The sequence below is a fragment of the Netta rufina genome (assembly GCF_964035555.1).
Source record: "Netta rufina genome assembly, chromosome: 5".
Taxonomy (NCBI): Eukaryota; Metazoa; Chordata; class Aves; order Anseriformes; family Anatidae; genus Netta; species Netta rufina.
The window spans coordinates 62,591,076-62,613,276 of record NC_140128.1 but is presented as its reverse complement, the minus strand read 5'-3'; the positions used below and the strand labels follow the sequence as shown (position 1 = coordinate 62,613,276).

The following is a 22,201-nucleotide window of genomic DNA, read 5'->3' as shown; positions in this document are numbered from 1 at the left end:
GTTTCGATAGTGTATCTCTAGCAGAGAAAATTGGTAGGAGGGGAACCTACCTTTCACTCCCAGACTTCATACGCTTTCTTGCTCAAGGCCAATTAACTCAAGCAATAAGGGATTAGAAGCTCATTAAGGATGGGAGGCCAACTCCTTTTATTCCAGCACAGAAAACAGACTCGGGATTTGTATAAGCCACGTGCCCTTACCGTTCTGCTACGGATCTCAGCGGACACCAAAACGTTTAATTCTCATTCCTGGCAACAACTGCTGAAGGATAAAGACCTATGGCACGACGGAAAACAATAGTAGCAAAGCTAAGATCAGTGCACATCTTAACAGTATGTGTTTGGGAGAAGAAATAACAAAAAAGCAGCGATATGCATCCAAGTTGGTTATTCTCCTATGAAATTTTTTTGGCAGACCATAATTTGCAAAATATTTGGCACGACCCTCCAAAAACTGAAAAGCTGAAGCTAGAAATAGAGCTTGACCACAAAAGTACTATTTAGCAACTAATGCTGCACGGAAGATACAAACAAATACCACATGAGGGGAAAAAAAAAAGGCCAAATTTTGACTCAGTTGGAGCAGGCCACTGGCAAAAAGACAAAACAAAAAGAGCTTCTTCAAGTTACAGCTATGTGAGTAAGACTGTTTTGAAAAGTTCATATATTGTGGCACAGGATACTATTTGTGAGCACAGCATAAGATGACACAAATCAAAGAATGCCCACAAAGCTGCTAATATATTGAAAACTGAGCCCATGCCAAATAGCCCTACTGGTCAGGGTGTAAAACAGGGGGAAGCATAAATAAATAAATAGATACCTTCAGACATATTATTCATCTACACACCAATTTGGGTTTTTAAAAGGTTAATTCACCAGAAAACAAAAAGAATAAATTTAATCAACTCTCTTCCTACGCTGAAGGCACACATCAAGACACAGGAAAAAATCCCCCCCGGTATTATGGATTGCAAATTCAAGTAACATTAAAAGGCCGCACATTTTATCTGCTGCAAGGGAATTTATTTATTCCTTAGAGATGAAAGAACTGAAAGATCTGTCAGCCAAAATACGTGAAGAAGAGTATCTATTTCTCTTCTTTTCACTGCAAAGAGAAATGAGCATGTTGAACCAAGGCAGTCAATCTCTTAAGACCCCTACCAGGGCAAGGCAGAACCCTTAACCCTAAGCGCTTTAGACATCAGGAACTCACATGACGGACACCAACATTTCACATTTCAGGGAAGCTACAAAGAATTTCTGATAGTTTGCACATAACAAGGACAGAACCACTGGGCGACACCTCATAGTCACGCAGGAAATCTACGGTTAGGGTCCAAAGCACTTGGCTGTTCTTTCCCATCACAATATAAAATCCTGGCTGGCTTTCTAGACTGGGAAGAAACCGTGTTGTTGAAGGAAAAGGCAAGTCTCAAGCCACTTCTGTTTCGTTCAAGAATTACACACCATCCTTTTCTGTTTTGGTACTAAAAAAAAAAATAATAATAATTAATTTCTCACTTTGTAAGCAGGAATTAACCCACAAGCAGCGTCCCTTCAGGAGGGCAGAACTACGGAACCGCCACTGGTATTTTTAAGAAGAAGCTGCAAGTCACAGACTGCGATTCTCACACCAGCGCCAATGCATGCAACTTCCTACAACACCAGACACGCTTCTGGATGTCCTCTCAGATTAGTCAGAACGAAATATCCAAGCGTACACTTCTGTTGTTGTTTTTAATTAAAGCTATTTTGCCTAGAATTGCGGTGTTTCGTGCTGAGACTGAGCTGTGTGTGCAAGCTCTTTTTAACTACAGAGTGTTTGGGCAACCCCCTCCGGCTTTTAATATCACACACAGGCTCTTGTGCGGTACCAACCCTTCCATGCCAAGGGCACAAATCTCTTTTGCAATTTATCTGATAGAATATACAGAGAGGTGCAGGTGAAAAACATGCATTTAAATAGGGAAATCTAACTCCAACATCGTTATTCAGCGACTGCCTCCTTAAATTTCAATTCCTCAGAGATACACAAGCAGTTAGAAAAATAAAAGGAACAAGCCATAAAGTTGTCTTCATGAAGAAAACAGATTTGGGTGTTTCGGTCTGTTGTTGTTGTTGTTAAATAAAACAGCAACCAGATTGGAAAGAATGAATAAAAAAGCAGCTGTGTAAATCAAAGATAAAAGAAAAATAGTTAAAAATAGGAGTAGGGAGATACTTTTGTCCTAAGTTGAAGTTCTGTTTTGTACCTGTACTATATCAATTGTCATCTTCTTGGGGTGAGAATGGAGAAAGGTTTGGCTTGGTTGAAACAGAGCAATTGGCTCTCAATTTCACTTGTGTACCTGTGTATACCCATCGCAGTATGCCTGCCTCCTTTGGATCACTGGGATGGCACAATTGCTCAGCTGTTTCTACTAGAATATAACGCAACACTTATTTACAACCTTAATTTATGTCTTACCATGATGAAATAGTCATCAGTAACATTTCTACTTCTGCAGACAATTTAAGATCAGTCTGAAAGTAAGCTTAGTAACTTCTTGTAAGCTTTTAATGAGGAAAACTAGAACTTTTAAATGTGCTAGATACATAAGGAAGGTTAAGTACAAAATGCATCTTGCACTTACACTAAGTGCAGAGAGGATGTGATCTGTACTGAAATGGCAGCTGTAAAATCCTGGAAGATGTGCTATCTTATACCCTGACACCATACTTTAGTCAGAATGAAGTTTTTCAGGTTTTTGTTTTTTCAATTTTTATTTTTTCTAATTTTTGGCTCATCGACTCATTTAATGACATAACTTGAAAAACAGAAACAAGGGCTTTTCTACAGTTAAGCTACGCTTGCCGAACACCAGTTTCACTTCAGTAGCCTGGTTTCAAGTCACTTGGCCAGTGACTTCCCCAGTTCATTTGTTCTACTTTCTTTACAGTATGGACAGAAGACCTGCTGCTTGAGCAGCATACACACTACAGAAATTATATTATTACAGTAAATTTGGCCTTACGATTTAACTAAATTTTTAAAGATTTTTTCCCCCTGATTTTAATGTAGTTGAAAACATCTTCCATTTTGCCTTATTCGTCTCTGTTTCTAGATGTCATTAACTCAACAAATTACCTGCTTGACCCTCGGTGGGCCCTCGAGGCTGTGAAGGCAATGCCCCTCCATCCTCTCTGGTTCTGCAAACACCTGCAATTCCCACCCCCGATACATGCAATCCTCTCCCTTCTGCAGCCGTGTGGATTTTGCATGGACAAGGAGTGTGTTCAAGAAAGCTGGAAGGAAACGTGATAGCAAGTCAGTCATAGTAGCTGGCAGGAGTAGTTCAGCTGCCACGTGCAGGGCATCCTCAGCATCCTGGTTATGTTAAGAACCACCGTGGTGGAGGCTTGATAATCTGCACACCTGCCTAATTGAAAGCAACAAGCCACAAGATCTTCATGAAATAAAACACTAAGTTGTGGGGTGTTTTTTTTTCTTTTTTTTTTTTTCTTACATAAGACAGCAGCCAAAATGCAAAAAAAAAAAAAAAAAAAACAAAAAAAAAACAGAAAAACAAATGCAAAAGCAGCCCTGTAAATTAAAACAGATCACATCCACATCCTTAAATAGAAAAGCCAAAGTCGTCGCATGTAATGCTACACTTGCTATAAGGTATCTTGAAGACATGATATATCCTGCAAGTATATTCCACCTGCAGGAAGCTTCAGATATCATTCTGGCCCTTCTCTGCCTAAATCCACGGGAGAGTAAACTCACGTAATCAAAGGGCAACCACACAGGGATCACATGCAAATTCCACTCCAAGCTTTGGAAAGCTGCCCTCAGCCAAATAAAATGATATACGGAGATGAAGCAATGAAATCAGAAACCATGAGAGAGTAGGAGGGCCACCGCCACCACGTCACGTTGAACTCGAGACTGCATCCCGGGGAAGGATGAAGCACCAAGCACATCCACCCTAGCCGGCACACAGCATTTCCCACACACTTCCCATACACTGCCTGAAGCACCAAAGCCCCAAAATTAGAGGCAGCAACTGCTTCATCTCTCTCTGAGGTCCATCACTTCATGGTTTCATGGAGAGAAGCCAAAGCCTGCTGGTTCTCCTCCCCCTCCTCCCCCCAAACGTCGGCCCTACAGCAGCTACCTTTGTTGGCCAAGCCAACAGAGCCCATCTGTACTCAAGACATTCCAGTCTAGGATTGAGACAAATGTCAACACCTACAGAATGAGAAAAAGGCAAAAAATTATGTTCCTATACCCTAAAAAAAGGCAATTGGTTGTGTTTGCAGGCCTGCATCTGAACTAGTGTGGCCAGTAGGGCTGGGGAGGTGACTGTGCCCCTGTTTGTGGCACTGGTCAGGGCACACCTCAAATACTGTGCTCAGTTTTGGGCTCTTCTCTACAAGGAGGACACACAGTTGCCTAAGCATGTGCAGAGAAGAGCAAGGAAGCTGGTGAAGGGACTGAGAGACAAAAATTGTGAGGGATGGCTGAGGGCACTGGGGCCGCTCGGTCGAGAGGAGGCGGCTGAGGGGAGGCCTCACTGAGGGGAGGCCTCGCTGAGGGGAGGCCTCCATGATGCAGCAAGGGGGGTGCCGGTCTCTTTTCTCAGCTGACAAGTAACAGAACACAAGGAAACGGTCCCAAATTGTTCCAGGGGAGGCTTATGTTGGCCATCAGGAAAAATTTCTTCATGAAAAGGATGGTCAGGCATTGGAACAAGCTGGTGGTGGGGTCCCCATCCTGGATGTATTTAAGAGATGCGTGGACGTGGCGCTGAGGGACGGGGATTAGTGGTGGGACTCGGGAGGTCAGGTTGATGTGGTGATCCTGAAGGTCTTTTCCAACCTAAATCATTCTACAATTGTAGGATGGCAAATCATAAAACATTCTCCTCAGAACTCCCTAACCATTCTCTTAACTCCCTTCCTCCTCATTTGAGTACCGGGAGCCAAACTTAAAAAACAGCTCTCTAGACAGCAACAGCTTGGCAAAGTTTTAAAGGCATTATGTTAATCAACAGCACTACACACATTTTCTGACCATTACTTCTGCCTCTTTGCAATTACCCTAGCAGACTATCAGAATCCAAACAGTGCTTTTAACTTCAATCCAGATGTGCCTGACAAGAAGAAACAGCACTACCAGAAACTGCTTATCCTGCCCAAACGCTGACCCACAGAACTCCTGAATTTCATGCTGGTGTAGGTACTTTGGATATGCAGACACATCACAGCCCAGAAACCCTCCTCCCTTGTGAACCACTACTGCTACCAATGCCCAGCAGCCTCCCAACACGCATCTGCCATTATCTCTCTCCTCCAGTGGAAATTGTCCTCTGAAGGCAGAGGGCGTTTAAAATGGCAGCACTTCTTTCAAAAAAGATTTTTCCAAGAAAAAGTTCTCTCAGATATTTGAGATAATCCATCGTCACACTTTAATTAATAATCCCTGAGAGCCCACATGACTGTGAATACCCGCAAGTGACACATCAAATACCCTCCCCCACCCCACCATAGGCCAAACTCAAAGGAAAAATTTCAGCTGCTGCCGTTTTCAAACCCTGGGTAAATACAACACAAATACCTCAAGCTGTTAGTCACTGCAGAGCAATGAACCCTCATCAGACAGACATTGCTTCCTGTTCCGCTCAAATGCTAATTCTTTAAGTTTTATCAAGACAAAATACATCCATACCAGACAGCATAGCCCCACCTTTTTTCTTCCTACCTACTGCATTTACATCCCCATGCTTCTGCAAGAGACTTTACCGCTTATCTTCCATTAAGATTAATGGCAATGTCCCAGTTATCTTTGGGAGACTATCCAGTGATTATAATTAATCTCTTATCTTGCACGTCTGTACATTAAACAGCGAGTTAAGACAGCTGTACCACCACTGACTATTGCTTCACCAACAACGGTCAGCAAACAGGCATTCGCATAGCTGAGAACAGAATAAAAATATAACTTCTTGGAGTAGACCATCAAATTAAATTTAATATCTGGCCTTATGATCTCTCAGCCTTTGCTGTTCCTTCTTACTAATAACTCTGAAGGAAAACAATACATTTCTCGTGTACTGGGCTCCTTTGGCAGCATCCTGGCAAAGCAGGTTACGGAGAAACACCAAAAATACAACTCCATCTTCTTCTAAGTAGGGCATTAGTATGGTGCATTGATAAAACATCCAAAGTAAGTTCATCTATTCCATACTTAAATTGTGGCTACTACTGTTATTTGACAGCAGGTCCCTTTCTAATGATCTCTTTAGCATATATAACCAGAATAAAAATGAATACGAATGGCTTATACCCAACCCCAGATTTCTGCATTTCTACTAATGGAGAAGAAATGATGCCCTTATTGCTGCACAGGTGGGTTATTCAAAGAAAGCTCCATAAGGGTTACTTACCAGTAAGACAGCAGACCCCTGCAAAGATCTCTTTGCTTTGTGAGGAGAAACAGCACCTGCCTTTCTGGAATATCTCAATTTTCACATTTCAACAGGCTAGAAATCCGGCGGTTTACATGAACCTGAGAATATGTTTCAGTCAGCTTTCTGGACATGTCTAGCCAAATCTTCCTCACCTCTATGAAATCATGAACTTACTATATATTACAGTCATGTGGAAGACATAAAATAGACTTGGGAGAAAACTCCAACATGCTAAAATATCAAATATGGCATTAAAGGTGCTGCTTTCACGGACCAGTTCAGTAAAAGCAGCAGTTCTGGCTACCAGCACTGTATGTCAGCTCAGAGCCCTCTGCAATACCCGTGACTGCATCCTGCACAATCTTTTTACTATCTTCAGGAGCACAGAAGTCAGCAGAAACACATACACCAGCACCGGGGATAAGAGACTAGGGAAAAGTACTGGAAGAGGCTAAGATTTTGGAACAAAAGCCTTGGCACTTCTTGTTCTCCCTCTGTTGCAATAAGCTTCAGATTTTTTATGGCCTGCATGTGATGCAGTGAGAGGCATCTTCTCAAACCGTTTCTTAGTGTTCTCCAGTCTCTGAAGTGTGCAATTTCAAGAGCCCTTCGATGCTAAATGTGCTAGCCCCATAATTCGACTAGCTCTTGACAGAGCAGAGAGGAACACGCCGTGCTGCATCTGACAGCTGTTAGTGGTCACTGGATCAGAGATAAGAAGTTAGCCTTTCTCCTAGTACCCCCACTCCCACCTTCCTGAAGTTTCTGCATAGACCAGTCCCGTCTTAATCCCCTTGCCTTGATAGGGGCAGCATGGAAACAGCACCCAGAAAACAGATTTGCCTCTGAACTACAGTCCCAATGGGAAGCAATTCCTTGCTCACCTCCTGTGTGCTCTTTTCACCTGGAGCAGGTGAGAGAGCCCCAGGGATGCAGTCGAGGCACAGTGCAGCACGGTGATTTCCATCCGCCACGGGGAAGGATGAGCTTCAAAGAAAGTCCATGCAGACTCTATCCACTGTGCCGGGTAAAATGAGTTACTGGAACCCTTGGGTAAAGGACTGCAACAAGATGAAGCACAGAATGGAACCCCTCTGTACCAAATACTGAAATTTTCCCTAAAATAATCTTGGAAGGAAGCAATTTATCCAGCCTCCTTAACTGAGGAACTCCTGACAGCACAGAGCTCCAGGTGAGATGTTTCCCATTGGCCTGCTGCCTGTAGATGAACAGGCAAAGCAGGGGCTCTAAATGATGGTGATGGGCTAAGCATCACCCAGCAGCTGAAGACACTGATTTTTTAGAGCTGGTTATGTGGGTGAGGCTTCACTCTCAGGGGAACTGCTCTGCTTTCCTGATAAACTGAAGTGATACCAATCTTTCTCTGGAACAGATTCCATAAACAAGACAAGGAAAGGGGATGGGAGGTGCATGTCGAACAATGCTGCATGTGAAATTCACGCTGTGAAAACACGCTCTCCAGTCTAACAAACCACAGCCTGGAGAAAAACGTGGTGGTACACAGTACACAGACCCCATCCCTACATCTAGTCAGGCTTGGTTAGCCTGTCAGAAAGACGACTACGTGGCGAAGCCAAATGGGAAGTTCAGGCAAACAATCCTCTGCACTACCTCCTCCATAGAAACGCTCTGCCAGGAGATTTGAACAAGCCCTAATGAAATAAATTGGCTTTTGCTGTTCTTCAACTACTGTCAGTGTCAGGTCTAACTTATGTACCTCACTGAAAGCAATGTAGCATCTGTTTTTATAGGTAATAAATGCAAATCTTGAACAAAAAACACCCTGCCCTTTGCCCTAAGCCTTTACTGGAATCCCACAATGCCCTCATAACCTCTTGAGTTGCCATAAACCACAAATCAAAGGTCCGCCAAACCTTGATGAGGTAGGAAGCCTTCAGAAATTTGGAGAGAAGGTAAAGCATACTAAATCTTGGAAGAAATATTAAATCTTTGAAGAAATATTAAATAAGAAATCCTAACAAAACGGCAAAGCGTAAGAAAGTCTCGGTAATCTGAAACGGGAGGCATCAGGGTTGCCTCGAGCTGACAAACAACTTTCTGTGTGAGCAGACCTACCCGTTTCGCATTGCTCTCCTACGGAATCACCTGCGGTTAACGCTGCCTCCTCTCTTCATTCACAGCCACAGCCAAGAAGCGAGGTGCCAGAGATGAATAAAGGTAGCGAGCGTATTTGTTTTTCCAGCTGCAGGGCGGATGGACAGTTGCTGGTGTCAGCCAAATAAGCTGGCGAGCTGCGCCCTGGCCTTGCTGCCAGGAAGAGCTGTTCCATCAGACACGGACGGTCGGCTATCGCTCTGCTTGGAAGCACTCGGCCACCTCACGCTGCAAAACCTTGGCCAGGTTCAAAGCCATCCAGATGAGTTGGCTCTGAAAGCAAACGTCTTCTGGAGACGACGCTGAAGCAGGTAGCGGTATGCAAATGTCATGATCTTTGATCTGTTCTTCCTCCTCAGGAGATTTCCCCTGCTGTCGGGGGCGATTCAAAGGGGATACGCCAAGTGCACCACGTGCTTCCTCTGAACGGGTATCTCAGGATGAAACAAGAGCTCCAGGGTGAAAGGCAGAAAAGGCAACTGAAGACTACGTCAGAGACAAGGCTGGTAAGAACAGGACATGAAACTCGACCGAACAGGCTCTCAGCTCCTCTACGACTGAAGGGATGCATCAGTGCAAGGCAAACAAAGCACCGAACCCAAGCAAGCGTATAATCCTCGCAGACAAGCGCTGTCAGCACACTTAACATCGCCTCCTACATCAGCCCTCGCTGAAGAAAACACTGCTGGCACCAACAGCACCACAGTTGCCTTTCTGGATGCAGCCTTGGCACTGGCTGACAGAAGCATACTGAAAGTTGCTGCCACGCTTTCTTTGGCTCCTCTGGTACCCAGCCTGGGAGGACAAACCTCTTCACAAAGAGATGGAAAAGAAATCAGACCGTGTTTTGAAGATTTCGGATGCTACCTGCTTTTCAGAATGAGAGCTGGGGAGAAATGCTCCTAGGGAGAGGTGCTGTACCACCGCAGAACCTTTAAAGAGCCCCAGGCAAGCCGCAGGGCTCACCAGAGAGCAGAGCTCCCACGAGGTCAGGAAGCTGCCACGTGGTGCTTTCCGAGGTGAGAGCCACCAGATCAGAAACATTTCACACGGGGCACTCTGGCACCAAAACCTTGCGCGTTCAGCATTCGCTTTGAAAGGCAAAGCTTCTGTTAAACACTCAGGGGAATGAGTTTAGGTCCTCACACCCCGTTAACGGGAACCACAGGCACACAGGAGGTAGTATTTAAACCCAAGCAGCTTTGAGTGTTACACGATAAAAACCAAATGCTTAATAAGGAAAAAAATCAAAGATTACAAATAAAAAAGCAAGGGCTTTTCCCCAACTCCTGAATAACCTAAAAGTGGGTGTCATTAAGCCACTGAGCAACTTACTTCTCAGCAGCATGCATCTCACCGCCTGCATCCCGAAGAAAAGCACGCAGTTTTCCAGAAGAGAAAATCCACAGCAGCAGGAAGAAACTCAACAGCAGCTGGTTCGATGCCACTGCAAACACCCTTCAGATGGAAAACCAGGAGCGTGCAGAGCTCACGCATGGCTACAGCAAACACTGCTCAAGCAGACAGCTCTGATCCAGGGAGGAGGAGTGGAATCCCTCTCCGTGACAAATGCTTACGGCTATCGCTCCGTGTAAGCGACGTGGAGGCACCGGGAAAAGAAGCACCGAAGCAGGGATGGTCTGCAGCTGCAGAGACACTCATATAGAGTATGAATTAAAAAACCAAAGCCTTAATGCCCCATTTTTGATCTGTTGGCTTTAACCAGGAGGTTCTCCTGCTCCGTGAAACCAGGGTGACATTAAGAACATCAAATACCTGCTCTCAGCAGGCTGTTACTACAGAAGTTATACGTACTCCAGGGCGCTGTGAGTAAGGTCCTGACCACAAAAGCAGGGCCAAAACCTGACTTGAACTTGAGGAAGTCTGAATTTATGGCAACCCTTTGAAGTAATCAGTTGTTTTGTGATGTTGACGGTGGTGTTTTTGATTTGGTGGGGTTTTGTTTCTTTGTTTTTAATAATCTGGAGCAAAAGCACCTCTGGCTGTGCTGATCCCATTCCACGGCTCAGTGTTTTCCTGCACAGGGCACTTCTCAGCCAACGTCGTTAACTGGTTCAGGAGATTAAACAACATCCCAAGAGAATGAGAGAGGCTGAGCACATGAATTAAGAAGGGATTCAATTTCTGCGATATTTACCAAAAATGTGTCTTGTTTACGGATAGTTTCTGCTATTAATTTGGTACATTTGTCTCCCCCTGTGCTTACTTTGAAAGAAAGCTATTGCAGCACTGTTCACGACCCTGCTTGGGAAAGCAACAAAACACAACAAGACAAGACAGCTTCAGTATTGCCGCACAAGATCATATTTTATCATCGCCTCTCAGCGAGGACAGACATCGAGCTATTCATCACTCAGAAGCAGCCTGCAGAGGGTGCTGGGCTGAGCAAATACACGATTTTTCAGCTCGGCTGCCAAATGAGAGCATTCAAAAGGACAGTTCGCATCAACCACCCTTTTGTTCCCCTCCCTCAGTGCTTAAGGTTAGTAAAAAGTCTCTTTGGGGCACTTGCATGAAAATCCACAACAAGCAAAGCCCCGCTTAGCTGGGAGAGAAGGGCACAGAGGAGGCAGTAGCGAGCCTTTTGTTCCCCAGCAGGCTGGCGGTGAAGGCACTCACACGCAGCAGAAGACTTTAAAATCCTTTTTATGTGTAAGGGGTGGTGACCCCACAGCTCTCAGTACAACACAGGGTATTCCTTCTCCTAAATCTCTCCACCAAATCTATCCCAAGTCAATAAATAGCCAAATAAAACCCCATCAAGACCTGGGAAACATCTGGGTAGTGTGATAAATTAGTAGGGGTTTGTTCATTGTCCTTGAGAATTTAAAGAATCTACTGAGGAGATAAGGTTTCACAACTCACGGCATTGTAACATGGGGACAAAGCAAGACATCCTGTTTTGCCCCCACCTGAACACAAGCACAACGCATGATCACCGGAGGAAGAACAACGACCCCCAACAACAGACTGCGCAATCTCAGGACAGGTCTCGACAAGTCGACAAGTCGACAGGTCTCGACAGGTCTCGACAAGTCTCGACAAGCCGGAACTTCAATGCTATAAAACAGCGACACTGGAAAGGGGAAGTTGCGTGCCGTGGTGGAGCAGAGACTCCCCAGCCGCCCAGCGCTGTTTTGCTTGTGTCTGCTTACTTGATTAATAAAATAATTTCAATAGACCAGTAAATTGTGTGGTCTAATTTATAACAATTTGGTGCCGTGACTCGGATGAAGGCAATCTGATTGAAAGACCTTCGGAGGGGCGCCCTGCTGATTTCAGCGGCCTTCGCTAGGACTACTTTCATTCAAACCCTTCACTGACGAACCCAAAATTAGACACAAGCAAATAAAACCGGTAAACCCCAGGCAACCTTTGTGCACGAAGCCCGAACGAAGACCCACGGGGTGGGTAAGTATAGGCCGGTGTTCCGTTCGGTTGGGGTTGGGTTTCCCAGAGTGTGACAACTGAGACGTCCAATTGCGGACGAAGCGAGAGCGGACCCCTCGGTAGTGCGGTTCCCACATCCCGCGAGGGACTGGGCCACAAAAAGGGGGAGCGTGTGTGTGTGCGTGTGAGGGCACTCTGGAAGATGGGACAGAAGAAGAGTAAGCCTTCTGGTCCCATGGGTGGGGTAACGTCTGATGTTAGGTTACCCCGGGATTAATGATTAAAAATTGGCAGGATTCCCCTTTTAGGCGGGGAAGGAATAAAGTAAAAATGATACATTATTGTGTTGAAGTTTGGGGTGGTAAACAGATTCGAGGAGACCACCTTTACTGGCCTGTATTTGGGTCTTTTGAAGATTGGGTTTGTCAGGCCTAAATATTTATGTAAACTCAAAGGAACCCTTTAGTCTAGAAGAAAGTGAGTATGTGCACCTCTGGATAAATTCAGATACGAGGATGCATCTATATCCTCTAAAAGAAAAAGGAGGGCGGGATAAAAAGAGAAAGGACTTAGAAGTCCCGACACCACCCCCGCCCTATATTCCACCGCCCGCACCAACAGCTCCTGTCCTGAATGGACTCCCCGAATTAGCTAATCCAGGAGAATCGAATCGGATCATGAAACACAGGGGCCGGTAACCAGAAGCAGGGCAAGAAATCAGAAATCTGCTTTAAGGGAGGGATTATATCCCCTACGAGAAATGGCGATGGGGGGACCCCAGCCAGGAATGGAATATGTGGCCATCCCCATTAACTCTGGGGATGTCCGAGATTTTAAGAAAAGGACAGGAGGAGGGTAAGCGAGCTTTAATGGCAACTGGCATAGTGTTTGCAGCTGCTGAGGAATAATTCTAACTGGAATAATAACTGTACATTGTATATTGTATATATAAAAGCCCGGGCATTTTTGTTAAAGTATTCTTTTATTCATATGTTAATATGTAAATATGTAAATATAAGAACTGCCATTGAGGTGTATGTCTAAGGGAACAAAATTTGCCCAGGCATATCATCGGCTCATCAGCTTTAAATGTCCTCAGTGTAATTGTCAACAGGCAGTTAATTTACAGTGGTTTGATTTTATTTGTGTATCTATATATTGTGAATTTTGGAGGGATTGGGATTGACTAGTAAAGAGCTTCTAGGAAAACAGTGGAATATTAACCACTGTAGATTACAATAGGAAATGTTCAAAGCAAAGAAACCCCGAGGAAAAGCCCCCTAGGGTGTATACTAACACATTGGAGGGATATAGTGGGGTGAGAGGGTACAGAAAGTAAAAGAACTCTTATCAAATATTGTAATCAATGGTGGCCACTTTATAAACTAGAGGATGGAGCGGAGTGGCCCCTAAATGGAACTATTAATTATAACACCGTATTACAGTCAATGTTGTTTTTGTGGAAAGAAGGAAAATGGGATGAAATATGGTATATTGATTGATATGTTGTTTCAGTATCTGGGAGGGAAAAGGTATGGAATTAAGTTGGACTCAGAATGAGCCTTTGGTGCTGGTATTAGAAAAGTACGGGCTGGAGAAAGATAAAGGAAGTGTTAAAAGGATTGCTGAACGTGTTAAAGGTGTGGCATGTAGTATTTAACAGAGCTGTTTGAAATTGAATGAGCAGGGAAAGGTGATGTAGGCATTATCTAAGTAACAGTCTAGAAGTTTTGGTATATTTGCATATTTGCTGTGGTGTTTGTTCAGTTTCCCAAGCATCGGGAAGGGGGGAACAGCCCGCTCCACTAGGGGCCTCTCCAGCGGCCGCAGGGGGGCTTCGGCTCCAGCGCCTGGAGCGCCTCCTCCCCCTCCTTCTGCACTGACTTTGGTGTCTGCGGGGGGGTTTCTCGCTCTCCCAACTGCTGTTGAGCAGCAGGTTTTTGTTTGTTTCTTTGTTTGTTCGTTTTCGTGGATGTGCTCTCACAGAGGCACGGACTGTGTTGTTCATGGCTTGGCTCTGGGCAGCAGTGGGCCCCTTTGGGGCCAGATGAAATTGTCCCTTACCTACCACGGGGAGGTTTCTGTGTTTTTCTCACGGGGGCTGCCACTGCAGTTTCCCACTCCCACACCCCCCACACCCCCCCCCCGAACCTTGCCAGCAAACCCAATACACTGGGGCAGCTAAGTCATTACTGACTTGTAAAGCTTCAGGGATTAAATTAACTAATGAAACCCTAAATGTGATGGGGGTAGAAGGTACTGGGATAACAGTGCCACTTTTGGGGAATACTAAGCTGAGACCAGGGGATAAAATGATCACTGGGCAATTGTATGTATCCAAGGCGGAAACTAACTTGTTGGGAAGGGATTTGATGATTAAATTGGGCATTCAAATAGTAAATTGTTAGACTGGAATAACAGTGTTATTAATGGAGTGCTCTCAGGCCCTGAGAGCAAACGTATATTCACCTCTGACTGGAAAGACTCTGAAATGGGGGTGGAAGCAACAATATAGGTGGACAATTTTACCTCAGGGGTTTACAGGGCCACCTATCTATTTGGGTAAATTCTAAAAAAGGTTTTGGAGCAATTACAACCTCCCAAGGAGGTATTAATGTTACAAATATGTGGATCATTTTAAGGAAAATGGATACTCCCCAATGGGAGAGAAATGCTGAATAAAGTGATAATGAGGCAAATATTAACTGTTTTACATCAGAAGAGTCATTGGGAGGTGCAAGCAATGTGTGATGTTGTTCTAAGAAAGCATGTCTGTGTAGAAATATATACTTTAGGGAAGCACACATGCAGAGGATGTACTATATGTCAAAAGGTAAATAAAAAAGGTCTTCTGTAACCTATCTAGAGGGGGACGGGAGCCAGGGCTTTGACCTTTCCAAAGTATACAGGTAGACTTTACTGAGTTACTTGTTTGTCCTAATTGACCACGTGACTGAATGAGTGTAAAGCTTTACTGCAAGGATTAAAGCAGGCCTTAGAGATTGAGTGGGATTTTCACAGCCCCTGGCACCCCTCCTCTTCTGGAAAGGTAGAGCGAATGAATGGTGAAATTAAGAAACAACTAACAAAACTTATGCTGGAAATTAAGGCTTCTTGGGTAAAATGCTTACCCCTTGCACTGTTAAACATATGGATGCAGCCCAGAACTGATGTAGGAATTTCTCCTTTTGAAATGCTATATGGTATGCCCTATGACTTGGAATTGCCACTTGATCACCCTCAATTCTAATTAAGACTTTGAAAGAGACTCTTTTTAACGCCACGATGGGGAAGACCCCTATGTTGTTTTGCTTACTACAGAAACAGCCGTTTGGACTGCGGAGAAAGGATGGACACATGCCAGCCGTGTTAAAGGACCCACCAGTGACAAGATGTGGGAGATCGCTCCAGGAAACAAAGACCTGAAGCTCACATTGCGACGAACTCGATAGGTACCGTGGGTTAAGGTAGAGGCTCTCCCCTGAAGAACACTACTGCTGCCGAGAAGAACTAAAACCTCGTAGTTGGCTGCAACCCAACTGACGAGTGAGGCAGAGGAGTGAATAAGTGGGGAAAGACATTGGCCTCAGCCATTCCTATCGGTATTTGGGGGTTCTCGCAGTGATTTCATCCTGCATAGTGACTCAACACCACCCCCACCAACCTTTTAAATGGACTTTAAGTCGATTCGAAGATCAACAGGTTATTGCAACCCAGATAACATCGGGGGGGGCTCGAGGCCCCGATGCTGGGAATATGTGGGATTTTATTTCTGCCCAAGTTCTAACCTGGGAAGGGGGTACTGTAAATGCCTGAACGTGTATTATTGTGCATACCGGGGGTGTGAAACCATTGCTACAGACTGGACACTCGGGGCTGGTCGGGATAAATTCTTACAAGTGGGATATGGGCTGCAAAGTTGTAACCGACAATTGGATCCCCATTACAGGTGGTGAGGGCATGGTATAGGGTATACAGGAACCTTCCACGGAAATAAAGAAATTTGCAAGGTTCTATATATAAATATAACAAACTGGGACAATACTAGCTGGGTACTAGGAAAAATGTCAGATTTTACGAACACGGAACAGATAGGGGAGGACTCATGCTAATAAAGAAGGAAAAACCCGAGACTTCCAAGGTAGTCGGGCCTAATAAAGGGTTAATAGGGGAAGGTTTGGTTGTCCAGACTGTAAAGATACCTGGGACTGCCCAACCTACTACAGTGTTTTCTAATAAGTTGACAGAATTATCCTTTCCCACACTGCTTCCAAGCATTGTGAAAAAAGAAAGGGGTTGTACTCGAGGAGATAACTGAAGGGTGCTGGCTATGTGTAAGTGTTAAGCCCCCATATTCAAATTCTTCCAAGTGCAGTTGGGGTCAGGAAATTGGGATAACTTTGACCCAAGTTACGGGAAAAGGTAGATGTATCGGCACAGTTCCAAGAGATAAAAATGATCTGTGCCATGCCACTGAAAAAATGGACCAAACACACAAATGGTTAATTCCTGCAAATAGCACTAGGTGGGTATGTTCATTGTTGGGAGTCACTCCTTGCCTATCTTTAAAATTGTTTAACACATCTCATGATTTTTGTGTACAGGTGGTCATTATACCAAGGATTCTATACCACACTGAAGAGTATATGTATACCCATCACACAGTGGCTGAATACCATCTGGTAAAGATCATACTGGGGTGGTAAGAGATACAATGACTAAATTGCGGGAAGGATTAGAAAAACACAAAAGGGAAAATGAGGCTCGTCAGAATTGGTATGAATCCTGGTTTAATTACTCACCTTGGCTTACTACCCTGCTATCAACCATAGCAGGGCCTCCTTGTTGTTACTTATATTAACACTGACTTTTGGACCATGTATATTCAAGTAATCGCAATTGTTAAAAGTCAATTAGAAGCTGCTCATCTTATGCTTGTGCATGCTAAATATGAATCTCTTGAGCAGGAGGAGGACAATGCAGAAACTTTGATGCTCAGCAAGCAGATATTGCAAAAATTCAATGAACAAAATATGTTTGAAAAAGAAAAAGGAGGGATTGTGATAAATTAGTAGGGGTTTGTTCATTGTCCTTGAGAATTTAAAGAATCTACTGAGGAGATAAGGTTTCACAACTCACGGCATTGTAACATGGGGACAAAGCAAGACATCCTGTTTTGCCCCCACCTGAACACAAGCACAACGCATGATCACCGGAGGAAGAACAACGACCCCCAACAACAGACTGCGCAATCTCAGGACAGGTCTCGACAAGTCGACAAGTCGACAGGTCTCGACAGGTCTCGACAAGTCTCGACAAGCCGGAACTTCAATGCTATAAAACAGCGACACTGGAAAGGGGAAGTTGCGTGCCGTGGTGGAGCAGAGACTCCCCAGCCGCCCAGCGCTGTTTTGCTTGTGTCTGCTTACTTGATTAATAAAATAATTTCAATAGACCAGTAAATTGTGTGGTCTAATTTATAACAGGTAGCACCTACCCACAACTCGGGATGGGATCTGACGGGCCACTTCGTGGAGGCTAAATTCTACCTGCAGTTTCTCAAGGACTCCTTTCAGCTTTCTGTCCCGTCGGTGGACAGCTGGAGAGTTTCCACATTAACGCCACACACACAAGGTCCATTTCAGTACCAGCGCCAGGAACACGAACAAGCCCACACCACTTCTAAACTCCTGCTTTGAGACGGGTGTGCGACCAAAGTGGGCAAGCAAAAATCTCACCAGGAAGGCCAAGCTGAAGCCTCTCTTGTAGCCCTCATCGTTGCTAATGGGTACGATGCTGGGGACACGAACCATTTGACAGGTATTGGGGAAAAAAAAAAACACACAAATGTTGTCATATTAAGTTCCAGTGAGTACCCAAATACATTACCAGCTCTTTCAGAAGCCAATAATTTAAGATGTGCCTAACACGATGCTTTGGGAGAAAACGTATTCAAGTGGGTTACAATCAGCTTAAGAGTAAAATCCTCTATGAGGGAGAAAAAAAGCTTTCCCAACACAAATGGACCAAGTAACGTGCTAGGATTTTAACGAGAAGTGTGCTTCCAAGGCTGGTAGGCCCAAACTTGGATCTACTTCCACCCACAGTGCACAGATAAGAAAATAGTTTATTTAAGGATGGTTTCTTTCCCACCCTGAAATGCATTTTTGGGAAAAAAATATTAAAATAAGGTCAACAATCCAGTACTTATGAGTACCCTACAATCAACCATTGTGCGCCATGGAACAGAGGGGAAAAAAAGCACAAAGACTAAAAAAACACATTTTAGTTTTAAGCTTCCATAGCAGTTACGAAAAGCAAAGTGGGCAGGAGGTTTTTAGGAAGGCCTTAAATAAGTTTCTGTAACCTAATAGCGAACACAAATATTTGCTTAACCCCCGCCTTCAACTTCCAAAAATGAACTAATTACTCTAAAAGCTACCAAATGCCCCAAGAGGAATTTGAGGCACGAACCACCAGCGCCACCAAAAAGCAACTGAGAAAGAGGCAGATCTCCCACAAGCAGAAGGGCTGCCTCCTTTAGACATCCTAAAAACAACTGGGCTGAAGACACCGGTGACTCATTATTGGTGATGGAGCAGGGAAACCACTTGAAGAGGTGAGAGGAAAATTCCATTTTAATTTCAGAGCGCTCTCTAGCAAGCCTTGCCTGAGCTCCGAGACAGAACAACAATCAGATATTGACCGAGAAATGCATTTTATAAACACAACTGACGGCCCTCAGCACGCACAAGATGTGCCATCTGCACTAAGAAGAGACTCAGCATGGGCAGAGAAAATTAAAAGTACAATGCTTACAGGTAACTGCTCGCAAGAAAAGAGGTTTACCTTCGTTACTCTTAAAATTAACACCACATCAATGACTTGCAGGAATAAGCTGGCTTTGCATATTTGCCCTAAGTGCCTGGGCCACCCTATTGAGCACTCCCTTGACACAGTTCCTCCCTGTTTGCAGGGCTTTATAAAAACAAAGAGCAAACCAGTGACCTAGAAACAAATGCAGGCTCCTAAACTACTTTAAACTCATTAACTTTATACTTGCTGTAGGGGCATACCTCTGGCAAAGGCTTTGATTTAAACTTGTCAGGTTGCACTATGAGGTTTATTCCTGCCTGGGACCCGTTCAGAGCAGAAGGGGCATTTTTCACAACCCAAATAAAGGAGGGTTTGGGAGGAGGGGGTGATTTATTTTAAAAAAGGGCTCTGTTTACATGGCCCAGAGCAGAGCCATGCATTCGACCAGCTCCGGAAGCGGAAACTGTATGACATGTCAGCACAGCTCTCCGCTAATTAGCAGGATAATGAAAAGCAGAATATTTCTTTTTTTTTTTCCCCTCGGAGAGCAAAGGGATGACACAAAAACATTTCCCTGCGACACAGCTCGTCATTTCTCATCGGGCTGCCCCGTGCTGTGCCCCAACACACTAGCTGAAGGCGCGCTGAGCTTCAGATTTAGGACACCCGAAATGTCCTTTTGGGGCATTTGGGGCCGGGTTCCCTAGCGGAGAAGCTGACTGATCCGTGCGCAGCGCTCTAGGAAAATAAGAAGGTAAATATTCAGCACGGTGAAAACTGTTAAAAATAACTCCCCGAGGCCACGAGCAACCATTTCAAAGGGGTGGTGGGAACGAGACGCAGCTATAAAACTTCAATTTGAACATTAGCAAGGAGCCCTCCCCCAGCGCGCGGCAATTACCTGCGCCTTTCATGTGGCAGCACAACGCACCTCTTCCTGTACCTTTGGCTGTGCCAGGTCTATTTAAAACACACTCAGCAGCGGTGTGAAGCCAAACAGCACTGCTGCCCTTCCCACGAAACCCAACAATTCGGATTGCCACGGCACAGGCCGAAAACGTGGACGCTTTCTTTGCAAGCGGCCCGGCTCCTGAGGTCGCCGAGCATCCCTGGTGCCTACAGAAGGGGCTTGCGTCTTTCTAAGGAAGGGACGTGCTGTGCCTACACCTCTTGTTTCACACATTTGTGGTTAAAAATTTCAGGCACTGTACCTGCAGTTCCAGGAGCATCTCTGGGACTCCAGCAGCGAGCCCTCACCCAGCCCCTGCCTCTAACCAGCCCTAATCTGCTTCTGCCTTTCCGCACGCTATTATTAACCCCGGGGATAAACTCGCACCCTTTTAATCGGGTGCTTGAAGCGAGGAACAGGCAGGGCAAGCCGATATCCCCTCTGCCTTCCCCAGCAGCGAGGCGGAAAAGCGGCGCCCGCAGCCCTCACGGCCCCGAGCCTCCAGCACCAGCCCGGCTGAGGCAGCCGGGGGGGACACCCGGGGAGGGAGAAAAAAACAAAACAAAACAAAAAACAAACAAACAGCCCCTTTCTCACCTTGTAGACATCTCCGTAGGTGCCGCTGCCCACCCGCTGGATCAGCTCGTAGTCCTGCTGCGGGTTCCGCCTCAGGATGTCCCCGCTCGGCCGAGCCGGAGGCTCCATCGCGGCGGGCCCTCCCTTCCCTCCCTTGTCTCGCCTCACGGGCCGGGGCTTCAGCCGCTGGCCCGCATGGCTCCGGCCGAGGGAAGGGGGCTGAGGGCGGACAAAGGCCGGCGGAGGAGCCGCAGCGCCCGGCCCCGAAAGCGCCCAAGGGCGGCGGGGCAGCGGCGGGGCGGCCCCTGGAGGCCCGCGGGGAGGCCGGGCCGGGCCCTGCCTGCGCACCCGCTGGCCCTTTGTCCCGGCGGAGAGCGAGAGCCTCGGCTTCCTCCTCCTCCTCCTCCTCCTCCTCCTCCTGTCCTTCTTCTCCTCCTCCTCTTCCTCCCGCACGCAGCGCCGGGACGGGCCAGGCCGGGACGGACAGCACCGGGCCGGGCCTGCCGCGACGCCGCAGCGCCACAGCGCGGCCGCCCGCTGCCTGCCCGCCCTCCTCCTCCTCCTCCTCCTCCTCCTCCTCCTCCTTCTTCCTCTCCTCCTCCTCCCTGAACCCTCAGGCCCTTCCCCGAGGCTCCTGAGGCCGGGGGGAGAAGCGGCTGTGAGCCCCTCCTGAGGGGAGTGCACGGTGCTTGGGTTTCTCCCCGCCTCGTGGGGCTGAGGGATCTCGTCCAGCCTCAAATCACCACATAAATAAACATATAATAAATATATAATATATAAACTGTGCGTATGCTGCTGTCCGAACAGCACTGAGCCTTCTGGCTGATGCCTGAGCCCCCTGTGAGGGCTCATCACACAGCAAAACCCAGCTCCCAGTACAGGGACGGGGGCAATTCACCCGCTGCCACACGCCAAGGACATGGGACAAGTGTAGGGCTTCCCAAATTTTCGTGCTCTGGATCGTAACCTCGCAGCCACGTCGTCATGTAACGCCTGTGGTGGGCAAATCGAGGCCACAGCCAGTCAGTGCGATGATAGGCACACAAGAATTAGCTCAGGCCTGTTGGGGCTCGTCTCCTTGGGCTGCCAAACTCAGAAGCACTTCTTTGAAACTGTGAGATGGCAAGAGTGCTGTATCTGCCTTTCCGCCTTTGGAGAGTAATTATTTTCGGCAAAACAGCCGAATTTCTGAGTAAAACCCCCCGATGGTCTCTTGAGTGCGAAACAATTTAATAAACTGAAAGGCAGCGGCAAGGGTAGAGGGATGCTGGAATTAGCATTAGTCTTTGCTGCACAGTAAAATCATTAAGGCCTAAAAGGAGGTGTGAGTTTCTAGGTGCAAGAAATACCACATACTCAATGCAGGAAATATGTTTGCAAAAGCGAGGTAGAAAAAAAAGTAAATGGATGCCAGATGTATAAGCCTTTCTGGTGTTCAGGACACCGGACCGGTTACTTGAGAACAGATTCTGCCTCCTTGGCAGGCAAACAGCCCAACCAGGTCCAATCTAGCCTATTGACAAAGCAGCTAGGTGCTGATTCCCAGTTTAAAATGGAGTCTGGATTTTTAGCTTGCTTCAGCACATTTAGAAATGCCACATGCACGTACCTGAACCAGCCCAGCTGATTGCATAAGCTTTCCCTTCAAAACACAGGCTCTCCAGCAGAACTCATTAGGATTATTGGACTGTTTGAGGTTAAACTAAAGACAACTCATGCAGGCGCTCGGGAATTGCACAGTCGCATCTGATTTTATTGGGTTTTGATTTATGGGCTCATTTGAAACGGTGTGTTTCAGAAGCAGGCTCCGAAATGTAAACTATCCTGCTTCCAAAGAGGCGGGGAAGCATGTGACT

At 46.0% G+C, this 22,201-nt stretch overlaps 1 protein-coding gene across 2 annotated transcripts in view; it reads right to left on the bottom strand.

The window, feature by feature from the left end:
- Positions 1 to 20,744, bottom strand: part of MAP4K5 (mitogen-activated protein kinase kinase kinase kinase 5) — a 74,358-nt gene extending 53,614 nt beyond the window's left edge. Inside the window, exon 1 of one of the 2 annotated variants that reach the window (XM_084287653.1) lies at positions 20,367 to 20,744. In XM_084287653.1, coding sequence (XP_084143779.1) covers positions 20,367 to 20,474 — 108 coding nt within the window. In that variant the 5' untranslated portion in view covers positions 20,475 to 20,744. Of the gene's footprint in view, positions 1 to 8,554; positions 8,936 to 20,366 lie in introns of those variants that run through there. The other variant, XM_084287654.1, reaches the window with a different exon arrangement.
- Positions 20,745 to 22,201: the final 1,457 nt, after the last annotated feature.